Genomic DNA, 18,517 nt, shown 5'->3' with positions numbered 1-18,517 from the left:
CCCACACTATACAGACGTTAGTGTTTTTATTATACAGTAGTTGATCGACGGCTTGTTTTCATAACGATACATACTAATATATTATAATATAATATCTATATTTTATACCTAGTTAAAGTTTTAGTTTTAGTTTTATAATTGAAGTTATTTAACCTCCTTATAGGAACACGTGTTCAAAGATAAAAATATTAGATTATAGATGAAGTAAGATTATATTTTTATAATATAAACATATAAAGCCTATTCGAATCACCTCAAAATAATTATATTATGTAGTCCAATTTTATTGCTGACAGTTGTTGCTGTTGATTGTTGATACTTCAAAATAAATTATAATAGAAAAATAAAAACTGAATGACACGCCCACATACTATCGTTTATTTACATTTTTATAGGGTTCTTTTCCATTAACGTTATTAACAGAAAAAAAGCTTTTATAGTAGGTAACAACAATAATAATAATAATAACAATAACGGGTAGGTACAAAACGTTTTAATTCGAAACTTCTTACTTTAATGGCTAAACTAAACTCACATGTGACGTTTTTTATTCATCCTGAATATTCATATTTATTTTGCTCTTAAAGGATAGAAAAACAGTCCTAGGAAAATTATAGAGTTGCTAAGACTTCTTATATCTATACTAGTCTCCTCGACTCTCGTCCTTTTTGCCGATGCCCGATTGTTGCCCGAATTCAGGTAGATGTATTTTGTCCCAAATATAAGTATCCTGATTACGTCAAAACACTCTTTTGTTTACGAAATAACGTAATAACATATACATAATTAATAAAATAGTTATATAATATTATTGGTAAAATAATAAAATAAAGTTTTATAAACATAATTTATTTTCATTAAAATGCATCATAAATAGTATAATATACGTCATATACTCATATATAATATAGTCTAATTCATAAAAAGCAAAAAAATGTTTACAGTTAAAATATATATGAAATTATGAAATAAAATAAATATAAAACCATAAATAAATATAGCAATTATAGTAAAATAATCATAACGTAATAACTCAACAAAATTGTTGTATAAGTTGTATAACAATAATAACTCATAATACTTAATCATTTACCGAATCAAACGAGTCGAGTAAAAAAAAATTAAATTATAGTGTCATAGGTAAATTTGCATAACTTATTATTTTTATAAACTAAAAATTACATATTATTCCTTGTTTTTAATTTTTCAATTTGAATTTGTATACATTTAAAAAAAATATTTATATCAAAATACGTATCGGATGCAACGGGATATTTATTTAGTTTTAATAACCACTGAAAATAGTATTTTATAGGTACCTACTATGTACAGGCTGTAATCGGGATAGGTAAAAAGGTATAAAGGTTACTTTGGGCCGCAATCAGGCGACGCCCCTTTTAGCACGATCATTCATCATATTGGAAATCAATATTATTAATAGGGTTATCACACGGAAGTAAGTCAGCCGTACCTACATCGTTTGCGAGCTTTACGAAGAGTTAATTTCGAATTTTTTTTCGTCACGAGTGTAAAAACTAAAAACGCTGACCAAAATATCAATGGTCGTTTGGACGAGTGGAAATATTTTTAACTACATCGGCAGTGTGCGCAAAGGGGGATCAGGGGTGTCTATCGACACCTCTCAGAAAATCGGTTGAAATAAACTTAAAAATGAATATTATCCAGAAAATTTAAAAACATTTATTTGGTATTTAAATGATCTCTTTAGATTTTTGTATGTAAAAAAAACAAAAACAAATAAATGAAGAGTTTAATTATGCCTGAATTCAGTTTTGACTGGCGATATGAGTGGGTACTAAAGGGTATCTGGTGAGTACTTATATTCATTTTTACTGTACATTACTAAATTACAATATTATGCATAACTTATACCAATATTAATATAATTATTTAAAATTATTAGTATATAATAGAATAACAACATAAGTAAGTTATAGAGGTCAGGAATTTTGTATGTGAGGGGAGGGTTGACATTTTTATCACATAAGGATTTTAAGATTCACGATGGAAATTTAAATTGTTCTCGTTTTTAAATGGTTGCCCCTGGTTACCTAAAATTAAATTGTAATTATGATTATGATTGGATATCATTTTAACCTGTACCCATTTAATATTTGGTCTCTATATTTTTTACTCGCGTGGATTAAAATCATAACCAATACGTCTTGTTCGTTTCTGCTAACAATCGATTAACGTATGCAAAAAAAATTATGTATTACTATTCAGTATTCGCAGATTTAAAATTAAATAATTTCTTTTTTTCTATTTAAAAAAAAAAAAAATTGAACACAATTAGGTATACCTATAGGTACACCGAATCTTATATAAATAATTGAATACATTTTATCTAATATTATAAAAGTTGGCATTTTTTACGGTCAACGAAGTGCACAGGGTGTCGGGGTCATCTATTAAAGTACAATAATACATTTTATCATTTATGTATTTTTTTAATTGCGCCTTTTGGATCATGTCACGTAGTTGACCCATTGATTCTAAATAATAATATTAATTCATTCTATGATTTCAGAATTGACCGAGCATCTCAAATCGTATACGACAGTGCCATCTAGTTACGAAAGTATGCGAAAGACTAAGATAATATATTATCTTAAATATTTGTCCGTGGATTAAGGTTTGGATGCGTCTATTGGTGACTTAAATCTGAATATCGTGGTTGACTGAGTAGGCATTGGGACATTACAGGTTATAAGTACCAACCTGTAGTTATAGTATGTCAATGTCAGCGTAATAAGATGTCAAGACGTAACACATTTGAAATTATTTTAAATAAATATTTAACTATTATAACAGCTGTGCATTGGCGGAAACCAAGTTTAGCCCCCCCACCCAAACAGTGGCGGATCCAGGAGGGGGGAGCCCAAATATCCCATTAGGCCCTTCCAAAAATATACAGTTTTTTGGCCGTGTGGGGTCAAAGCCCCTGCTCACAATGATGTTAAAAATGTTAGCCCCCCCTGAAATTTTAATGGATTTCCGCTTATGCAGCTGAGGGTGGAATTTATATGCAGTTTGCATTGTTTTCCAAAGCTAGCTACGCGATGCTCGTTTTATAACATAATATACGTTTCATGCAATTTTGAATCAGAATAAGAAGTTTTTATTTTGCATTTTTTGAAAATTTTTTATTTTAAGGTATTTTTAAAAATTTTTAATGCAGTTTCCTACAAAAGTTTTTTTTAATTAAATAAAAAATATTTTTGAACTTGATTAAAATTAAAATATGAAGTGCAGTATTTTGAATATTTTAAAGGGGATTTTTGGGAGTTTTTAGGGTTTTACATTCCCAGCCCTAATTATAGCATTGACTGGTGACTGCCAATAATATTATTCTTTTCAATTTTAACAACTGATATATTTTTAAAAAAAGGAGTATGTAAAAACTAAAACGCAACCATACTATTATAATTATCAACTCTGAAGCAAATCTGACTGACGTGTTACAAAAAATATTATTGCATTTAATACCTGGTATTCAATTATTACATATAATTGATATAATCTATACAGTTTTATCAATTCATTATCGTACATTTTAATATTTGCGTAGATTTGGAAGACCCAATAATATATTTTATGTCAAGGAGTCTTGGAGCTACCTATGTGGTCAATTGGCAATATGGCATGTGGCAATGATCATAAAGAACTTTAGTAGTTTAGTTCTATTAAGTTCTTTATAATCGTGGATTAACAACTACCGTCTAAGATATTATAGGTATCTGTGCTTAGTCCACGATAATGAGTAAGCAGTAAGTTGTAAGCAGACAACATTACGGATAAACCGCGGCAGCTGATATCTAAGACCGTGTATACAACCGAGCAATGAAGATACCAGTCGTCCTGTTATCAACGTTTGAGGATTATAATTGATAAGATAATTTAATCTATTCTGTCTCTGTGGTAAATATATCCGATATCGTGTTATGTTTAATATTTTAATAGGTAGTTTAATGTTATGTATTTTTTTAAAATTTTTTATAATAAATAATAATTCCACTGTTCAAGAACGCATTCGGGAAATCCGTTTAAATATTTTGTTTCACGTATAGATCAACACAATATCTTCTGAACAATGAGCCCCAATATCGAAGTTGAAAATTTAGTGGAAAAATCAAGGTGAGAAATTATTATAGTAGTGTTAGGAATTCTAGTTTTCAGTTGGTTTCTTTTGTTTTTACACTTATGGAGTGTTAATCATAACAAAATACACAACAAAATCTGTGGTTGCGTAATCTGTCAAAAGGTTTGATGTATTTTGTCGGATATTTTGTTTGTAAAGTTGAATGTATACAAATGTCACATACCATCATTACCTATATCAATATGTTAATTATTTCGGTACAATGTATTTAACTGTATTTAACTATTATTATTGGTTTAGATCATTAAATATTTTAGCTATTACCCTTGAAAATAAGTTTTTTAGAAATGTTTATTAATACGCTAATAAACTGTGATGTATGTTTTGTTATGAATAATTTAAAAAATGTAATGTTTATAATTTTTAGGTTTCCAAAGACTGTAAATGAAACACTAGGAATAATTGCTTATTTTCCATTTGGAGTTATCTTAGTTGTTTTAAGAGTTTTTATTGCAATAAATGCATTACTTTTAACAGTGATGTTGAGCAATTACCCAAATATCCGCAGGTAAATTACCAAATTTACAAACGATTGTATATAGTACCTATATTATTATGATTGTTTACTAATGGCCAGGGTTTATGTTCACAGACCACTTCTAAAAATTATGTCTGGTGTTCTCGGATTAATTGTTGTTGAAAAAGAAAATTCTTCAACTAAGAACAGCAGAGTGTTGGTTTCAAATTATTTGTCATTATTTGATCATATTGCGTTGCATTTGGCTACAGGAAGTTTTGCTGTATGTACATAATTATCAATTATAAATGATCATAGTTTTTTATTTTTATTTCAATCTTTCAGCCGACAACTGTATTCAGTAGACCTGTGGCATTGTATTTTGGGCTGATATCTACATTAACTAACGACAATATTACAACGGAGAGCACTGTATTGAAACAATTTTTAGCTAACGATAATGAAAAAACATTGCTCTTATTTCCAGAAGGAGCTTCTACTAATGGAAAGTGTGCTTTACTTAGGTAAATATTAAAATTTTATTTTTAGATACCTACTGCTATAATCATTGTTTTTTTTTTTTTATCAAAACACTAGATTTTCTAATGTACCAGCTTTAATAAGTGACAATTTACAACCAGTAGTTTTAACAATTACTCGTCCATCATTTGCAAATATTAAGTTATCAGTGCTTGGATCGAAAAATTTTACAGAAATATTTTGGTTTTTTTTTGTTCCGTTCACCAAATTTGAGTACAAGTAAGTAAGCTGTTGACTGTTTTAATTAGTACCTATGTAATTTAATACTCAAATTCAAAATATTTCAAAAACAACTACAGACTTCTCGAGGTGATTCAAAGATCTGAAGACGAATCTAATGAAACTTTAATGTCCAGGGTGGAAATAGCCATTTCACAAGAACTCAACATATCTACTTCAAATATTACAAAGAACGATAAAGTATGATAGTAAAGATGTTGAATTATTAGCATAGAATAATTTTGTTATATTTTATATACTATGATTCGTCCTAATAAAATAATCAAATTTTAATTTTAGGAAGAATATAAAAAAAAATATTTCTTGGAATTGGCCGAAAATGCTAGAAAGCATAACAAACATGTAACCTTGGATAATTTTGAAGAGGATCCTGAAATATTAAGAATGGCTGCACAAGTTATTGATGTTCTTCCATATGTTCCCCAGAATGTCGTTGTCACCAACCTTAGTAAGCCAACTAATAAACTTTCTTATAAGCTTACTAGCTGATCCTGTGTACTTCGTTGCCCGTTAAATGTATCAACTCTATATGACTCAAACTTTGTACAATTCGTTATTTAATATTTGGTGTATGGTGTTCAAAATTTATCTTAACTTTTCTGTTGCCCGGAAAATTCTGATTCGCAGCAGTATATTATCAGGTAGGCAATCTACCTGCGGTAGATCGCAGGCCCAGTGCTGTTTGTATGTAAGTGTATGATTTAACTAAAAAGTATCAAAGTTATATCAAGTTTATTTTGATATAATACGGTGGATTAATATAATCAATTAATACATCATCCTAACCTAACCTAACCGTACTAAAATCTGATGAATAAAAAAACCAAATTTCACCCTTTTTAAATTAGCCTATCTTCTTCCCAGAGATCTGCACACAAACATTCATTAATATATGATATAGCTGATCCTGCACACTCTGGGGCCCGTAAAAAATGACAACTTAAAAAAATTGTGATTGTTCAACTCCTTTTGGTGTAACTCAGCCATCTTGGTAGGCAATGTGCGAAAATTTGATTTGATGCGTGCTTGTACCTGATCTGCACGATTAACCAATAAATAAATACTGTTTCTATTAATTATTTCTCCTATAACCAATAGCAACCATTTATAAACAAATATTTCTATCCTAAATCTCAAAATCCCTGTTTGAGCACTTCTATTAATTGGTCGTAGCGTTATATAGCCTATAGCCTTCCTCAATGAATGGACTATCCAACAAAAAAATAATTTTTCAATTTGAACCAGTAGTTCCTGAAATTAGCGCGTTCAAACAAACTACAGCTTTATATATTAGTATAGATATATATTGTCTTTTAAAAGTTATTACCAGAGTTCCTATTTTTTTTTTTTAAATTCTTTAGATTCAGTGCTGGTAATATGCAATATATTGGCCCACTGAGTTTTAGGATTTTAACCAGCACTAAAATGTTAACATTTTTATTTAAAATTATTCTTAATTGTTGATGTACTTATGTAGTTATCAATAATTTTAAAACTGATTTTTTTTTAAAAATTAAAATACTACTATACTTAATTTCTATATTTTAATATTAAAATCAATTCATAGATAGTTCAATGACAAAAATAAGGGTCAACCTGACAGTCCAATAAAAACAATTATTATCATACGCATGATCAAAAAAGTACTCATCATTCTTACAAGTTTTGAATAAAAAATATTGGGATGATAATGTTGACTTTATAACATTTTTTCATATTTATGATTTTTTAAGATCATAGTTGCATAATTTTAGTGTATGAAGTTATGAGTCTTGGTCATTCTCCATGACTATAATATATCACTTATGACTTATAAGTTTATGCCATTACAATATTATTCAATGATTTTTTTAATTTCATAGGGCGAACAAGATGTGTTGACATAACAATTACAAATATACTTGATGGCACTATTAAGTTTACTCCATTGCCACAGTCTTCCAAAGTACCAAAAACGACGGTAAGCTATGTCAAATTATGTAAATTATAAATTTACTTATACCATAGTTATATAAAGGTATTATTATGACTAGCTGAGAATTTTTTTTCAAATACTATTCTGTATTCAATGGTAATATAGCTAGTCACGTTTTGCTAAAATGTCAATTCTGGTTCAAAATATTTTTTATTTTATTGAGGAATACATACATTAATTATGATTTTGATAAATAAACAGACAATGATCCATTAAAATGATTATATATTAACAATTAATTAGTCATTGGGGAGTTCAGAGTTCATCACTCATCACATTTGTTTTTACATAAATAATAATAATTTTTTAATGTAAAATATTTTGTTTACCAAAGTTTGATAAGGTCAGGGATATCATCAAGACCCAGTAAAAATAAAATATATGTAAGCAGGATTATACTAAAAGAATTGATTGAAACATACGTAAGATGATTATAATTAAGTACAGGAAGCTGTTTAAGTGGGATTACATCACTGGGCGCTGAGTCAATATTTAGAATTAATTGAGCAATTATTATGAAATTTACTAAGATGTGTACATTGTTGTAATGTCAAGTTTTTCCTATTTTTTAGTTTTGCATTTAAATTTGATAAATCGATGCCTTATATGAATGTGGTGTAGTCAGTCTATAAATTATATTTGAATTAAGATGATAGCAACTCAGTATTTATTTTTTTCTTTCAAATCCACACTCAACAAATACAAAAGAAATCATGTAAAATTGTTTTTTTTTTTCAATGATTTTCGAGGGTTTGATATCGGTTTTATTATTGAGTTTATATTCGACTTTAAAAATAAGAATTTTTTTTTTGTAAACTTAAATGATAATTATTTAAATTGGTTTGAGACAATATTTAGGATAATTGATTTGACAAACCTGCAAAAATTTTACTCTCAATAATTTTCTCCAAAATTGGTGATTGTTATAAAAACATAAAAATTATTTTGGTTGTTTGAGTCATATGTATGTTGCACATGGGCTAGAGACAGAAAACTAAGAGTGTGCTGACATCCTCGGAACTAACATTAACTTAAAGTTAACATTTGTCTCACAAAAAGTAAACATAATCATTAACCTGTTTCAAACCCATTTTTATTTTGCTTAAAATTCTGCCCTTATTTAATAAGTACTGCAAGTTATGTAAGTCCAGTATTGTAACTAGGACTTTATTTTTTTTTTTTTGAAAAGGGGGAAGGGTAATTTGATTTCAAATTTGAAAAAATTGTAATGTAGGTATGTATAATGTACCAAGAATATTTAAAATGTAGAAAAAAAAGGTTTTGGGGAGTGATATATCATCCACATCAACCTCCCTAGTTATGCCACTGTGTGGGTCACGAGTAAGAGAACAAATTAAGTTTCACTCTTGGATTATTAATAGTTTACCTATGTTGTACCTTTTGTATTGTAATGATTTTTGTTGTTTAATTTTTTAGTCCAAAAAAACAGAACCCAATAATTTTGGAGTTGGATCATTCATGGAGAGGAAAGCAAAATTGATTGACGAAGCCCGCCAACGGTACATTAAAAAACACGGACTTCATCACTTGGTCCAGTGACTTACTACAGTGTGTAGGTGATGGCTAAAAGAGGATAACGGCGTACTTCATGATAATCGTGAACATTTCCCAATAAAATTAATTTTAACAGTGTTTACTTTTTTTTTTAAAAATTTTATTTTTTATGGAAATGGAGCAGGTACTTATTGGATACTTTAAAACGCGTTTATCCTTTGTACTGTACGAATGTTAACGCATTCTCATTGAATAAATTACTACTATAGACAATATTTATATATTGTATTATTACCTACTAATTTTTTGTTATACTTTTACTTCTTACGTGAAAACATTATTGTCATTCAATTATTGTATTCTTAATGCGTTCATACATGATACATGTATAAATACTAAATAGAACACGTACACAGATCAAGTAGTGTTGTCTTATGATATTATGTTTGTAAATCGGTTTATTATTATAGGTAATCATTTTTATTTTTTTTTATATAAATATAAACATATTATATTTATCTAATAATATTATATTTATGGTTATAAGACTATTAACAACTTGTATTAAGTTGTTTTTAAATGATATACAATATACACGTTGATTCGAGCTTTACAAATAGCATTTTATTTTATTATATATATCAGCGTACAGAGGGAATATTTTGGCGTCTGTAAAAAACTAATTCAGTAAGCCTTCAAAAGGAAAAACAAAATAAAAATCGACAGTGCAAAGGAATAGTAATGACCATAAGTGTTTGAAAGGAGTAAACACGAGACAGTATCGAAAACCAATAATACATAATTAATATATATTTACTACATAATAATATAGTTATTTATGTGTGTGATATATATATATATATATATATATATACATAGAATGTATTATGATACAATTTTTGTTGTTTTTTTATTGCTTTGAATACAAATGTTTAATAATAATAATAATAATAAATTTTGATATAGTATTTAATCCCCTATATACATTAACATGAGGTAATTATAATGAAAAACAAACAATAATAATAATGATTAACATTATTATTGGAAGAATATTATGTTACAGAAAGAACCTAGCAAAAACTCCTTAGTTGGAAGCATTGATAACATTATTTACTATAATTTAGACGAAACAAAAATTAATTTTTAAGGCACCTTATAATAATTAGACAAAGCTAGAATGCACTTACCCGAAATTATTAACAGTAACAGATAAGGTTGTAGTTGTTTTAACCAACTAGTTATTTTATCATGGGTTCAACATTGGCAATAAACCAATTGTTATAAATGGTGTTATCAAAACAAATGATGAGAATTAATAATATTTATCAAGATAACCAAATATTGTTGAAGTCATATCAATTCTATTGATTCTGTTATGTGTTTTAAAACTTTTCAAAATACCAACCGTCTTAGTAGACAAACGATCTACTCATTAAAATGTTCACTAATGCTTTTTATATCAAGTTGCTAAGAGTTTATGAGAACTGAGATTATTAATGTGCTACAAATGAGTCACTGCATAGCTTTAAAGGTCTAGTAGTATAAAAAAGATTATGTCGAAAACAGTCAAAAATCGTCTAGAAAAAGAAATAATATTTTATCGTTGTCACTCAAACTTAAAAAAAAAGACAAAATAAGAAAGACAAAAATATATGATTTTTTATACAGTCTCTTACTTATTGAGCATACATTTTTCGCGTACAAGTGGCTAACTTCGAAGATGATTCATTACATTCGTACGGAAAAAACTTAACTCATTTGGTGTACACTAGACCTTATTCACAGACATATTCAATACAAGTAACATATTTATACACGAGAAGATATGTTGTCTTTGTATGTCCAAGACATACAGTGACATTAAATTGTAATGTTAGAACAAACAAAAAAATGAATTATTCAAATCTTGAATAGTAGATTATTATAAATAAAAAACATTACATACATACAATAGTAAAGTCATTAAGTATTATAGTCTTGGTTGGTACCAAACGATTCGACCAGCTAAACAACCAGATACGAGAAGAGGGTGGACAGGCGAGAATTTGGTACAGAGTACAATATTAGAGTGAGACACATTTGTACCGATCTCATGAAGTTTTACACCTGGCAGTTTTGGCTGCAAAGTAGACAATTCATCACAGTTGGGCGAAAATGATAAGAGCCTTACTCCATGACTGAAGGGCGAGCATATTATACGTCCATCACTAGAATAACAGAGTTCTTTGATATAGCCTCTACCCACATTTGCCTCTTCAATAAAATGTGTAAGACGGTTAAAATTTTTGTGAATTTTATGGTTAACGGGCACCTGAAATCTATTCATACAATTTAGAACATAGTTGTTACGACGTTGCCTATTGCCAATAAACACCACTGCGTCTGGGCCATTTCCTACTTCCACAGTACTACGTCTACTTGGCCGAGTGATATCAATTCTAGAATTTGGGGGGAGATAACCACGCATTCTAATGTCAGGTACACGATTACTATTCCGGTTAAATAATACTGTGACTAATCGCTCTGAAGACCCATCATCATCTGCTATTATTTCCTCTAAGTCGTCTTGTTCTTGATCTTGTAATCCAGTTGCACTGCGTACAATCCGTACGCCAGAATATGTGCCTAATATTCGCTCTCGTCCTTCTAAAATATCAATATTAAATATTAATTATTAAGTAACACATACAATTAACATGCAAGGTAGAAAATTATTAAAATTATTTGTTATCTCAGAATATTTATTATTATTTATTATCCTAGTTTATAAAGTTGTATTATAATAATTGTCTGTATGTTTTGACATTATATTAAAATCTAAAATTAAGAGGACGTGATACCTGCATGTGTTGTCTCCGTCAAATTCTGTGCAAAGCAGAACACGTGTAGCTTTGTTAATTTAAAAATTAGAATAAATTAACCTTTTGTAAAATCTAAAGGTAAGATTATTATCTAGACAACCTCATTGGCTTTTTATAATATTTTAATTTTTAGCTAGTTATGAGTACTTTAAGATCTATAAACAATTTACAATTTTAAAATACCCATAGCTCGCTTAAAAATTAAAATATAATAAAAAGCTCATGAGGTTGTCTAGATAATAATCTTACCTTTAGATTTTATAAGAGGTCAATTCGCTCTAATTTTTAAACTAACAGAGCTACACGTGTTCTGCTTTGCACAGAATTTGCCATGTTACACACTTGTAAGACGGAGACAACACATGCGGGTATCACGTCCTCTTAAGATAAATAGAGAAAATTGAAAGAATAATATGTAATCTCTTATTTTTCTAAACTTTAAACATTTATCTATGTGTATCTCATTTGTATAATTTAAAATTCAAGGAAAAAATACACAGTACCGTAAAATGGGTTTACTTGGGATATTTGGGAAACTTGAATACAAATGGTATAGTATTATAAATGATAAAATTTGAGTACTAGAAATGTTTTTATCACTACTGTATAATCACATATTTATTTATTATCACGTTCACAATGTTCGTCTTGTTGTCCAGACATGCTCACATTGTAAATACTTAGCAACTACTAGTGAATTATATACAATATTTCATTAAAAATATTTAAAAAAATGTTTGTTGAACAATGACCGCGTGTTACAAATTTACAGTTAGGAAAAAAAGCTAGTCCATTTACCTATTACAATTTAAATATAAATATTTATGATAACAGTTTAAGTTATTAAAATTAATTTTTTCATTATAAAATAATTAAAATTTTTATTATTTGGGTTTAATACTTTATATAGTGCATATTTTGAATTTTAAGTGACGAATCTATTGATTTTACAATGATGTGTTTTTATTTTTGTGTTCGTTATAGCCTTTTTGACCAGTAAAAATGCCTAATTGTCCCTTTTAATTAGCAAAGTATATCTAATAGGTACTTAAGGAGGTCAAAGTAAAAAATGTGCAGTACTCTTTTTAATAATTGGAAAAAAAAATGGGTAATAGGAGGTAACTGCTCTGTTACCTGTACAGTAAGTGTTGAGTGTTTTTTATCATTGAGTAAGTCACTGTCTTGTATTTGTTATTTAGGATAAATGATTGCATACAGAAAACAATTTAAAGCGAAGAGTCTATATAACAGATTTTTAGTGTTTTTTACACATCAATTCTAGGTAACGTGTATTGTAAATTAAACTAACTTAAGTGCATTGCACAATATATACTAGTACTTATATGTAAATATGTTTTAAAATTTAATAATATATTATACATGCCTGATAAATATCTTAAACTTCTTATGCGATTACCACTGTTGACATTCATCATTGCTTCCCATAAGTCAGCTTGACGGTTTCCTCTTGTTGGGCCTAACACAGAAAATGGTATCATACTACTTATGCCAACACTTATGTCTCGAGGAATCACAACATGTGTACGTCGGTGAAGTCTTCCTTCCCTGAAAAAAAAAAAAATAAATTTAGATCACTTTCAAATTGTATATTTTTTAGTTTATTACATTGGGTCATCAGCCAAGGAATGTTCCAATGAGTTTGCTTCTTCAGAACTCAGTTCTTCAGGTTCATCTTGTTGTTTAGGAATGGCAAAGTCTTGTATATCATGTACACACGTCCATTCAGACTGTTCATCAGTGGTAACATTTCGACTTAATACATTCCAACCTTGTGGGTGTACCTATTAAAATGTTTATTGTTTAAATAACTTTGACAGATAAGTAAATTAATTATTAAGGAATTACCTGGATAGAAGATATTATTTCGGCATCATCATTTCTAGGAAAATCTACAATGAATTCAACGCGGTTCCGTTTACGAGTAAACATGTGAGTGTGGGCAGCTGCATTAGGAATGGTAGTCTTACTCAACTGCATCAAACGGTACATATTTGGCTAGAAATAATATTTTAAGGTATTTAACAATTTCTAAATTATTATTCATAATTTAATACAATATGTTAATTAATTTAATATTAAGCAAAGATGATTAGAATATAAGTCTTAAAAAACTAAAATAAGTGCTATACTAAATTAATTATATTCTGTAGTAACTAAATGTGAAATAGAGTGTATGCAGATTAAAATGTTATTTATAATAAATGAAAAAAAAAATAAGATACCTATTAAATAATAATCAAACACATAGTTTTATATTTATTCTCCTGTAACTCATTAACCTAAATGGCGGAAAAATCTTTTTATCTTTTAATTAATTTTATATCGGTTCTTAGACAAATATGAAAGACTGGGCAGGTTAATTATTTTTTTTTAACTCAGTTAAGTCAAGCTAATATGCACCAATAATAATAAGTTATAAGTTAGTTTAGTTATAGGTTAACTCAGTTAAGTTAAAAGTTAATACACACTTTTTATTAAGTTAAAAAAAGTTTATTTTTTTATGTTAGCATAATTAATTTTTTTCCAACTCAATACTAAATTATAGACTATAGTGTTTACAGTATTTTTTTTAAATATACAATTTTAACTTTAAACAATTCACGGTAAATATTTTTGACATGAAAACCAAATAGACTGCAAAATAAATTAATCTAACTTACTTTATAAAATGAAAAATTATTTCGTTAATTTCACGTTATTTAAAAAAGAAATGTAGTAAGTTAATAGTTAAGTTTATGAAAATCCAAAAGTAACTAGTTAAGTTAAAAAGTTAAAATTGAATTAACTTTTTAACTTGTTAATGCTCAGCCTTGCAAATATGTAATGGTATTTGTAGAATTACTTATTGTTAAATATTCTTATAGAAAACAAAAACATAAATCACAATGCCAAATATAGTAATCTATATTATTAGAAGGTAATATAATTTTCTAATCAAAGCAATTAATGTCACTCTTGTTGCAATAGTTTCAAGTAATACAGTTAATTTAAACATTTTCCAGCCCATGATTACAACAAAGTTATAATTATTTTAAGATATAATTTTGCCTAAATTTAAATAGCTACGATTATTCCAAATAAACTAACTTATAATTATTATTTATTATATTTTAAATATAAAAATTACTTTGAATCCTTGAATATCTGTACCAAGAGTCTCCAAATCTAAATTGTTTATAAGTAATATGAAGCCACTTGTCGTGCAGACAATTAACTTGCTAGAGTCAGGTAGAAGTTTAATGCGCATAAGTCCATTAATGTGACATACAGAATTATTGGGAACTCTTCCTTCTTCTGAGTAACTACATCAAAAACAAATAATAATAAATATGACTAATCGCATACAAAATATTTTTACCTATTAATATCCCATGTGTAAATTTGTCCATCAAATCCACTGGAAACAAGTAAATTGTCTTTTGCTGAATATTCAATACTTTTCACCCAATTGCAATGTCCTCTCAATACCCTTATATTGTCTTTAAGGTTTCGAACATCCCATAATGCTATTGTAGTGTCATCACTACATGTAGCAAACATTCTAGAATCTAAAAATCTAGAATAAATAATTTTTATGAATATTATTATGGAAACAAATTTAAGAACTATAATAGGTTTCTTTAAATTCTAAAAATTGTAATAGTTATAAATCTTTTTATTTTGCCACAAAATAATTGTTAAAGGAATACACTCAAATCAATAAATAATTTTTTTTAACGTAAATTTTGTAAAAAAAAAAAACTGACCAATGTTATAAATGTAAAAATATATAAGTGAACATACTTGTTCGTTTAGTATATTTATTTTATTTATAGGTAAAAAATTAATAAATGTTGGTGATAGTATTAGAAGTTTTAATTTCTAATTGTACCTACATCATGTCATAAACAAATTATACTATATTAATACTTAATTGTCAGAAACTAAACTATTATATTATTATAGGAAATACGTTTGCCCCTCTATACACAGTGATATAATATAACAGCGCACTTTTCCTCTTATCAATTAATGTTTTATTAATAAAAAGTATAGATCCACAATTAATTGAGTACTTACTTTATACAATTAACACAATCATTATGTGCTTTTTTTATTGATGTTATATACTTTTGAGTTACAGGATCGAATAACATAATGCTTTTCTTTTCACATGCTGCTGCTAATATTTTCCTAGAAAACATGATGAATAATCATTAAATAATTTATCCCTAATATAAATTGTATAGATTATTTGAATTTTATATTTGTTTTTTTATGGTTTTTATATACTCATTGAATATTTTTATTACTACTATAACTTATAGAAAATGATATTTATGTGATAAATTGTAAAGTTACATTACATTTATTTTGACAGTATTATTTTTGAAAACATTGCTATGGTTAAAAAAGATTTAATCAAAGGTGAAGGTTATTATTGGTACTAGTCATTTGATTATATATATATTAGCTCTACTAAATATAATTGACCATGATTAGAAAGGTTATTTTTGTTTTTTTTAGAATATTTGAGTTTTGACTCTGAGGAGTATATTATTGTGTATAACATAATGATACATTTATTAATTCCAGATTTGAAAATTAAAAAAATTTATATGCACTTCCTTAACATAAATGTTATGTAATGATACAACAGAAATGTATTATTGTATACAGTATTTACAGAAGCTTAATTAATATAGTATTTTCTAAAAGATTCAAACTAAAGGTACCACTTTTTTTAAAAATATGTCTTAACGAAGCTCCATAAATAGATAGTATCTTTAATTAAAACTCCTGACAAATATACCTATAATCCTTCACTTGTACTGATTGTAAATATAATATTATGTCGTCACAACAAATTGCTATACATATAATATGTAGAAAATTATCAAATCAGTCAATTAGAACATGAATTACTCTATAATGCAATATTGCTTTAAAGCAACATAATGTGAGGCATACAGTTATAATATACAACCAATTGGCTATAAAAAAAATGGCAATATAAAGAACAGGTAGGTACTTCCTAAAAATTGGATGATAATGCTTACCCATCTGGGGAGAATTCCAGATTAAATATACCAGCCGGATTGGTGATGTCATTGTTTGAAACATCGTATTCCCACTTGGCGATGGGATATATGGACGTATACATTTCACAGTGTAAACGACTTTGATCGCCATACTTGGGTCGGAAACCGTACTCGCGATTACGTAAATACGTGTCGCGGAAGTTGGTGGAACGTCTGCGTTTGACGTTCTGCAAACCGTCCGGATCGTAATATGTCGTACTCATGACGATTGTGACAAGACTCTTTTAATGTCTACGACCTACGTACATATACCCAAGCTTTGTGCACTTGGACAGGCGGACCACCGCGAAAGCACAACTTGTCAAAAGTTGTCGACGACAAAAGTTGGACGACCGTGTGCGGTTTGAGTGTCCGACGACGGTGTGGTACGCGGGTGACAAAGAGGACTAAAAAAAAAAAAACGACGATATTTTCGCAAAATGGTCGCGGTTAGGGGTTCGACGACTCGACGTTATTAAGTTATTTCATGTTTAGTGTACCAGCAGTAGGTATCGACTTTGCGCAATAGAAATCGAGAGTCGACCAGAGTTGCAGTGCTGAGTAGTGGCTATCAGCGAAAAAATAATAATACAACTACAACTTCTCGTTATCAACGGTACCGTGTTGTTATCAGTTTATCAAAATCGTGATTCGTGATCCGATGTTGCGTGTCGCTCGTCCGTATCCCGACACCTACAACTCCATGGCGTCGAAAACCGGAAAACGAGTTCCCAAACGTCGGTGGTGGTAATAATATTATTTACAACGATTAATAACCGTGCGATTTGCGGAATCGCGGAAATCGCGGAAATTTAAACAAACAACAGCGACGAATTATCACGCGAGACACTCGTCGACGTTAAGCACGTTCGTCCGTGTGTCAGTTCGACGCTGTCACGCGCTGACTGGGCTGCTGGAGGTGGCGCGCGCCGTCCACGGTGCCCACGAAATCGCACGGCACCGGTCTCGGGCGGAGGAGAGTGTTTCGTTTGACAACAGCTGCTGCTGCGACGGTGAAAATACTACGCTTACGTAACGCACGAAGACGGCACGGGCCACGACGGACGCGATAGTTTTTGTACGATCAGATGTCGCAACGCATAAAAAAAAAAAATGTAGTAATATTATTTGTAGTATTATAATATAGCAATAGTAACGATGCCGCCCGTGATGAAGTCGTCGGACGTATTTTTGGACGGTCGCGAATTAGCGAGACCGCGGCGACACGTCGACGGAACACGCCGCGGTGGTCGTGCCGTTTGAAAATTTCTAAAATAAACCCCGTCGGGGTATCGGTGGGTAACCGACGACGATATTGTACGATATTTTTCGGCCCGACCGACTCATTAGGTACGAGTAGAAGCGACTATACTACTTGTTTTGTCATAGATCCACGAAAATGTAATAATATTACGTTGTTGGTGCGCGTGCGGCGAGTCGCGTAGAGCGTAAAAAACAAACGCTAAATTGGAAAGTGTTTTTTAACCGACGCCGCGGAGCTCGCGGACGATTTTTTATTTTTATGTTTAGTTATTAGGTACTATTCATACACGTCCGTTATACTCTGTTAAGTACGGTTCCGATGTACATAGGCACATGGAATTATAATATTGTAATTTTAGTTATTTTCGTAGTCGCCATAATACCGATAATTCGTCACTA

General features: G+C 29.2%; 2 protein-coding genes across 3 annotated transcripts; one reads left to right on the top strand and one right to left on the bottom strand.

Moving 5' to 3' along the window:
- The first annotated feature begins 3,930 nt into the window (after positions 1 to 3,930).
- Positions 3,931 to 9,331, top strand: LOC132951909 (lipid droplet-regulating VLDL assembly factor AUP1-like). The gene is made up of 9 exons (XM_061023970.1): positions 3,931 to 4,158; positions 4,551 to 4,691; positions 4,776 to 4,923; positions 4,986 to 5,164; positions 5,238 to 5,399; positions 5,480 to 5,600; positions 5,700 to 5,868; positions 7,283 to 7,380; positions 8,833 to 9,331. Exons 1-9 carry the CDS (start codon positions 4,115 to 4,117, stop codon positions 8,953 to 8,955), a joined length of 1,185 nt encoding a protein of 394 aa, XP_060879953.1. The 5' UTR covers positions 3,931 to 4,114; the 3' UTR covers positions 8,956 to 9,331.
- A 36-nt stretch (positions 9,332 to 9,367) lies between these two features.
- Positions 9,368 to 18,170, bottom strand: LOC132951908 (DDB1- and CUL4-associated factor 10). Of its 2 annotated transcripts, XM_061023969.1 has the most exons (9): positions 17,356 to 18,170; positions 16,835 to 17,262; positions 15,855 to 15,968; positions 15,154 to 15,351; positions 14,923 to 15,097; positions 13,641 to 13,790; positions 13,401 to 13,576; positions 13,159 to 13,340; positions 9,368 to 11,559 (listed from the first exon to the last, which is right to left on the bottom strand). In XM_061023969.1, the coding sequence occupies exons 2-9, from the start codon at positions 17,077 to 17,079 to the stop codon at positions 10,883 to 10,885; spliced, it is 1,917 nt and encodes a 638-aa protein (XP_060879952.1). In that variant the 5' UTR covers positions 17,080 to 17,262; positions 17,356 to 18,170; the 3' UTR covers positions 9,368 to 10,882. The 2 variants fall into 2 exon arrangements, with proteins under 2 accessions (XP_060879952.1, XP_060879951.1); XM_061023968.1 differs by having other exon boundaries at positions 16,835 to 18,170.
- Between the last annotated feature and the right edge of the window lie 347 nt (positions 18,171 to 18,517).

This window comes from Metopolophium dirhodum, chromosome 9, assembly GCF_019925205.1.
Source record: "Metopolophium dirhodum isolate CAU chromosome 9, ASM1992520v1, whole genome shotgun sequence".
In the NCBI taxonomy this organism is placed as follows: Eukaryota; Metazoa; Arthropoda; class Insecta; order Hemiptera; family Aphididae; genus Metopolophium; species Metopolophium dirhodum.
The sequence above is the reverse complement of the archived record's forward strand: the minus strand, read 5'-3'. Positions and strand labels throughout refer to the sequence as shown.

Excerpts from the sequence above, each read along its gene's own strand:
- LOC132951909 (XM_061023970.1), top strand. The coding sequence starts at position 4,115 with ATGAGCCCCAATATCGAAGTTGAAAATTTAGTGGAAAAATCAAG. Across the intron at positions 5,165-5,237 it reads GGAAAGTGTGCTTTACTTAG|ATTTTCTAATGTACCAGCTT; the intron begins GTAAATATTAAA and ends TCAAAACACTAG. Across the intron at positions 5,400-5,479 it reads TTCACCAAATTTGAGTACAA|ACTTCTCGAGGTGATTCAAA; the intron begins GTAAGTAAGCTG and ends AAACAACTACAG.
- LOC132951908 (XM_061023968.1), bottom strand. The coding sequence starts at position 17,079 with ATGAGTACGACATATTACGATCCGGACGGTTTGCAGAACGTCAAACGC. Across the intron at positions 15,969-16,834 it reads CTGGAATTCTCCCCAGATGG|GAAAATATTAGCAGCAGCAT; the intron begins GTAAGCATTATC and ends CATGTTTTCTAG. Across the intron at positions 15,098-15,153 it reads TACACATGGGATATTAATAG|TTACTCAGAAGAAGGAAGAG; the intron begins GTAAAAATATTT and ends TTTTTGATGTAG.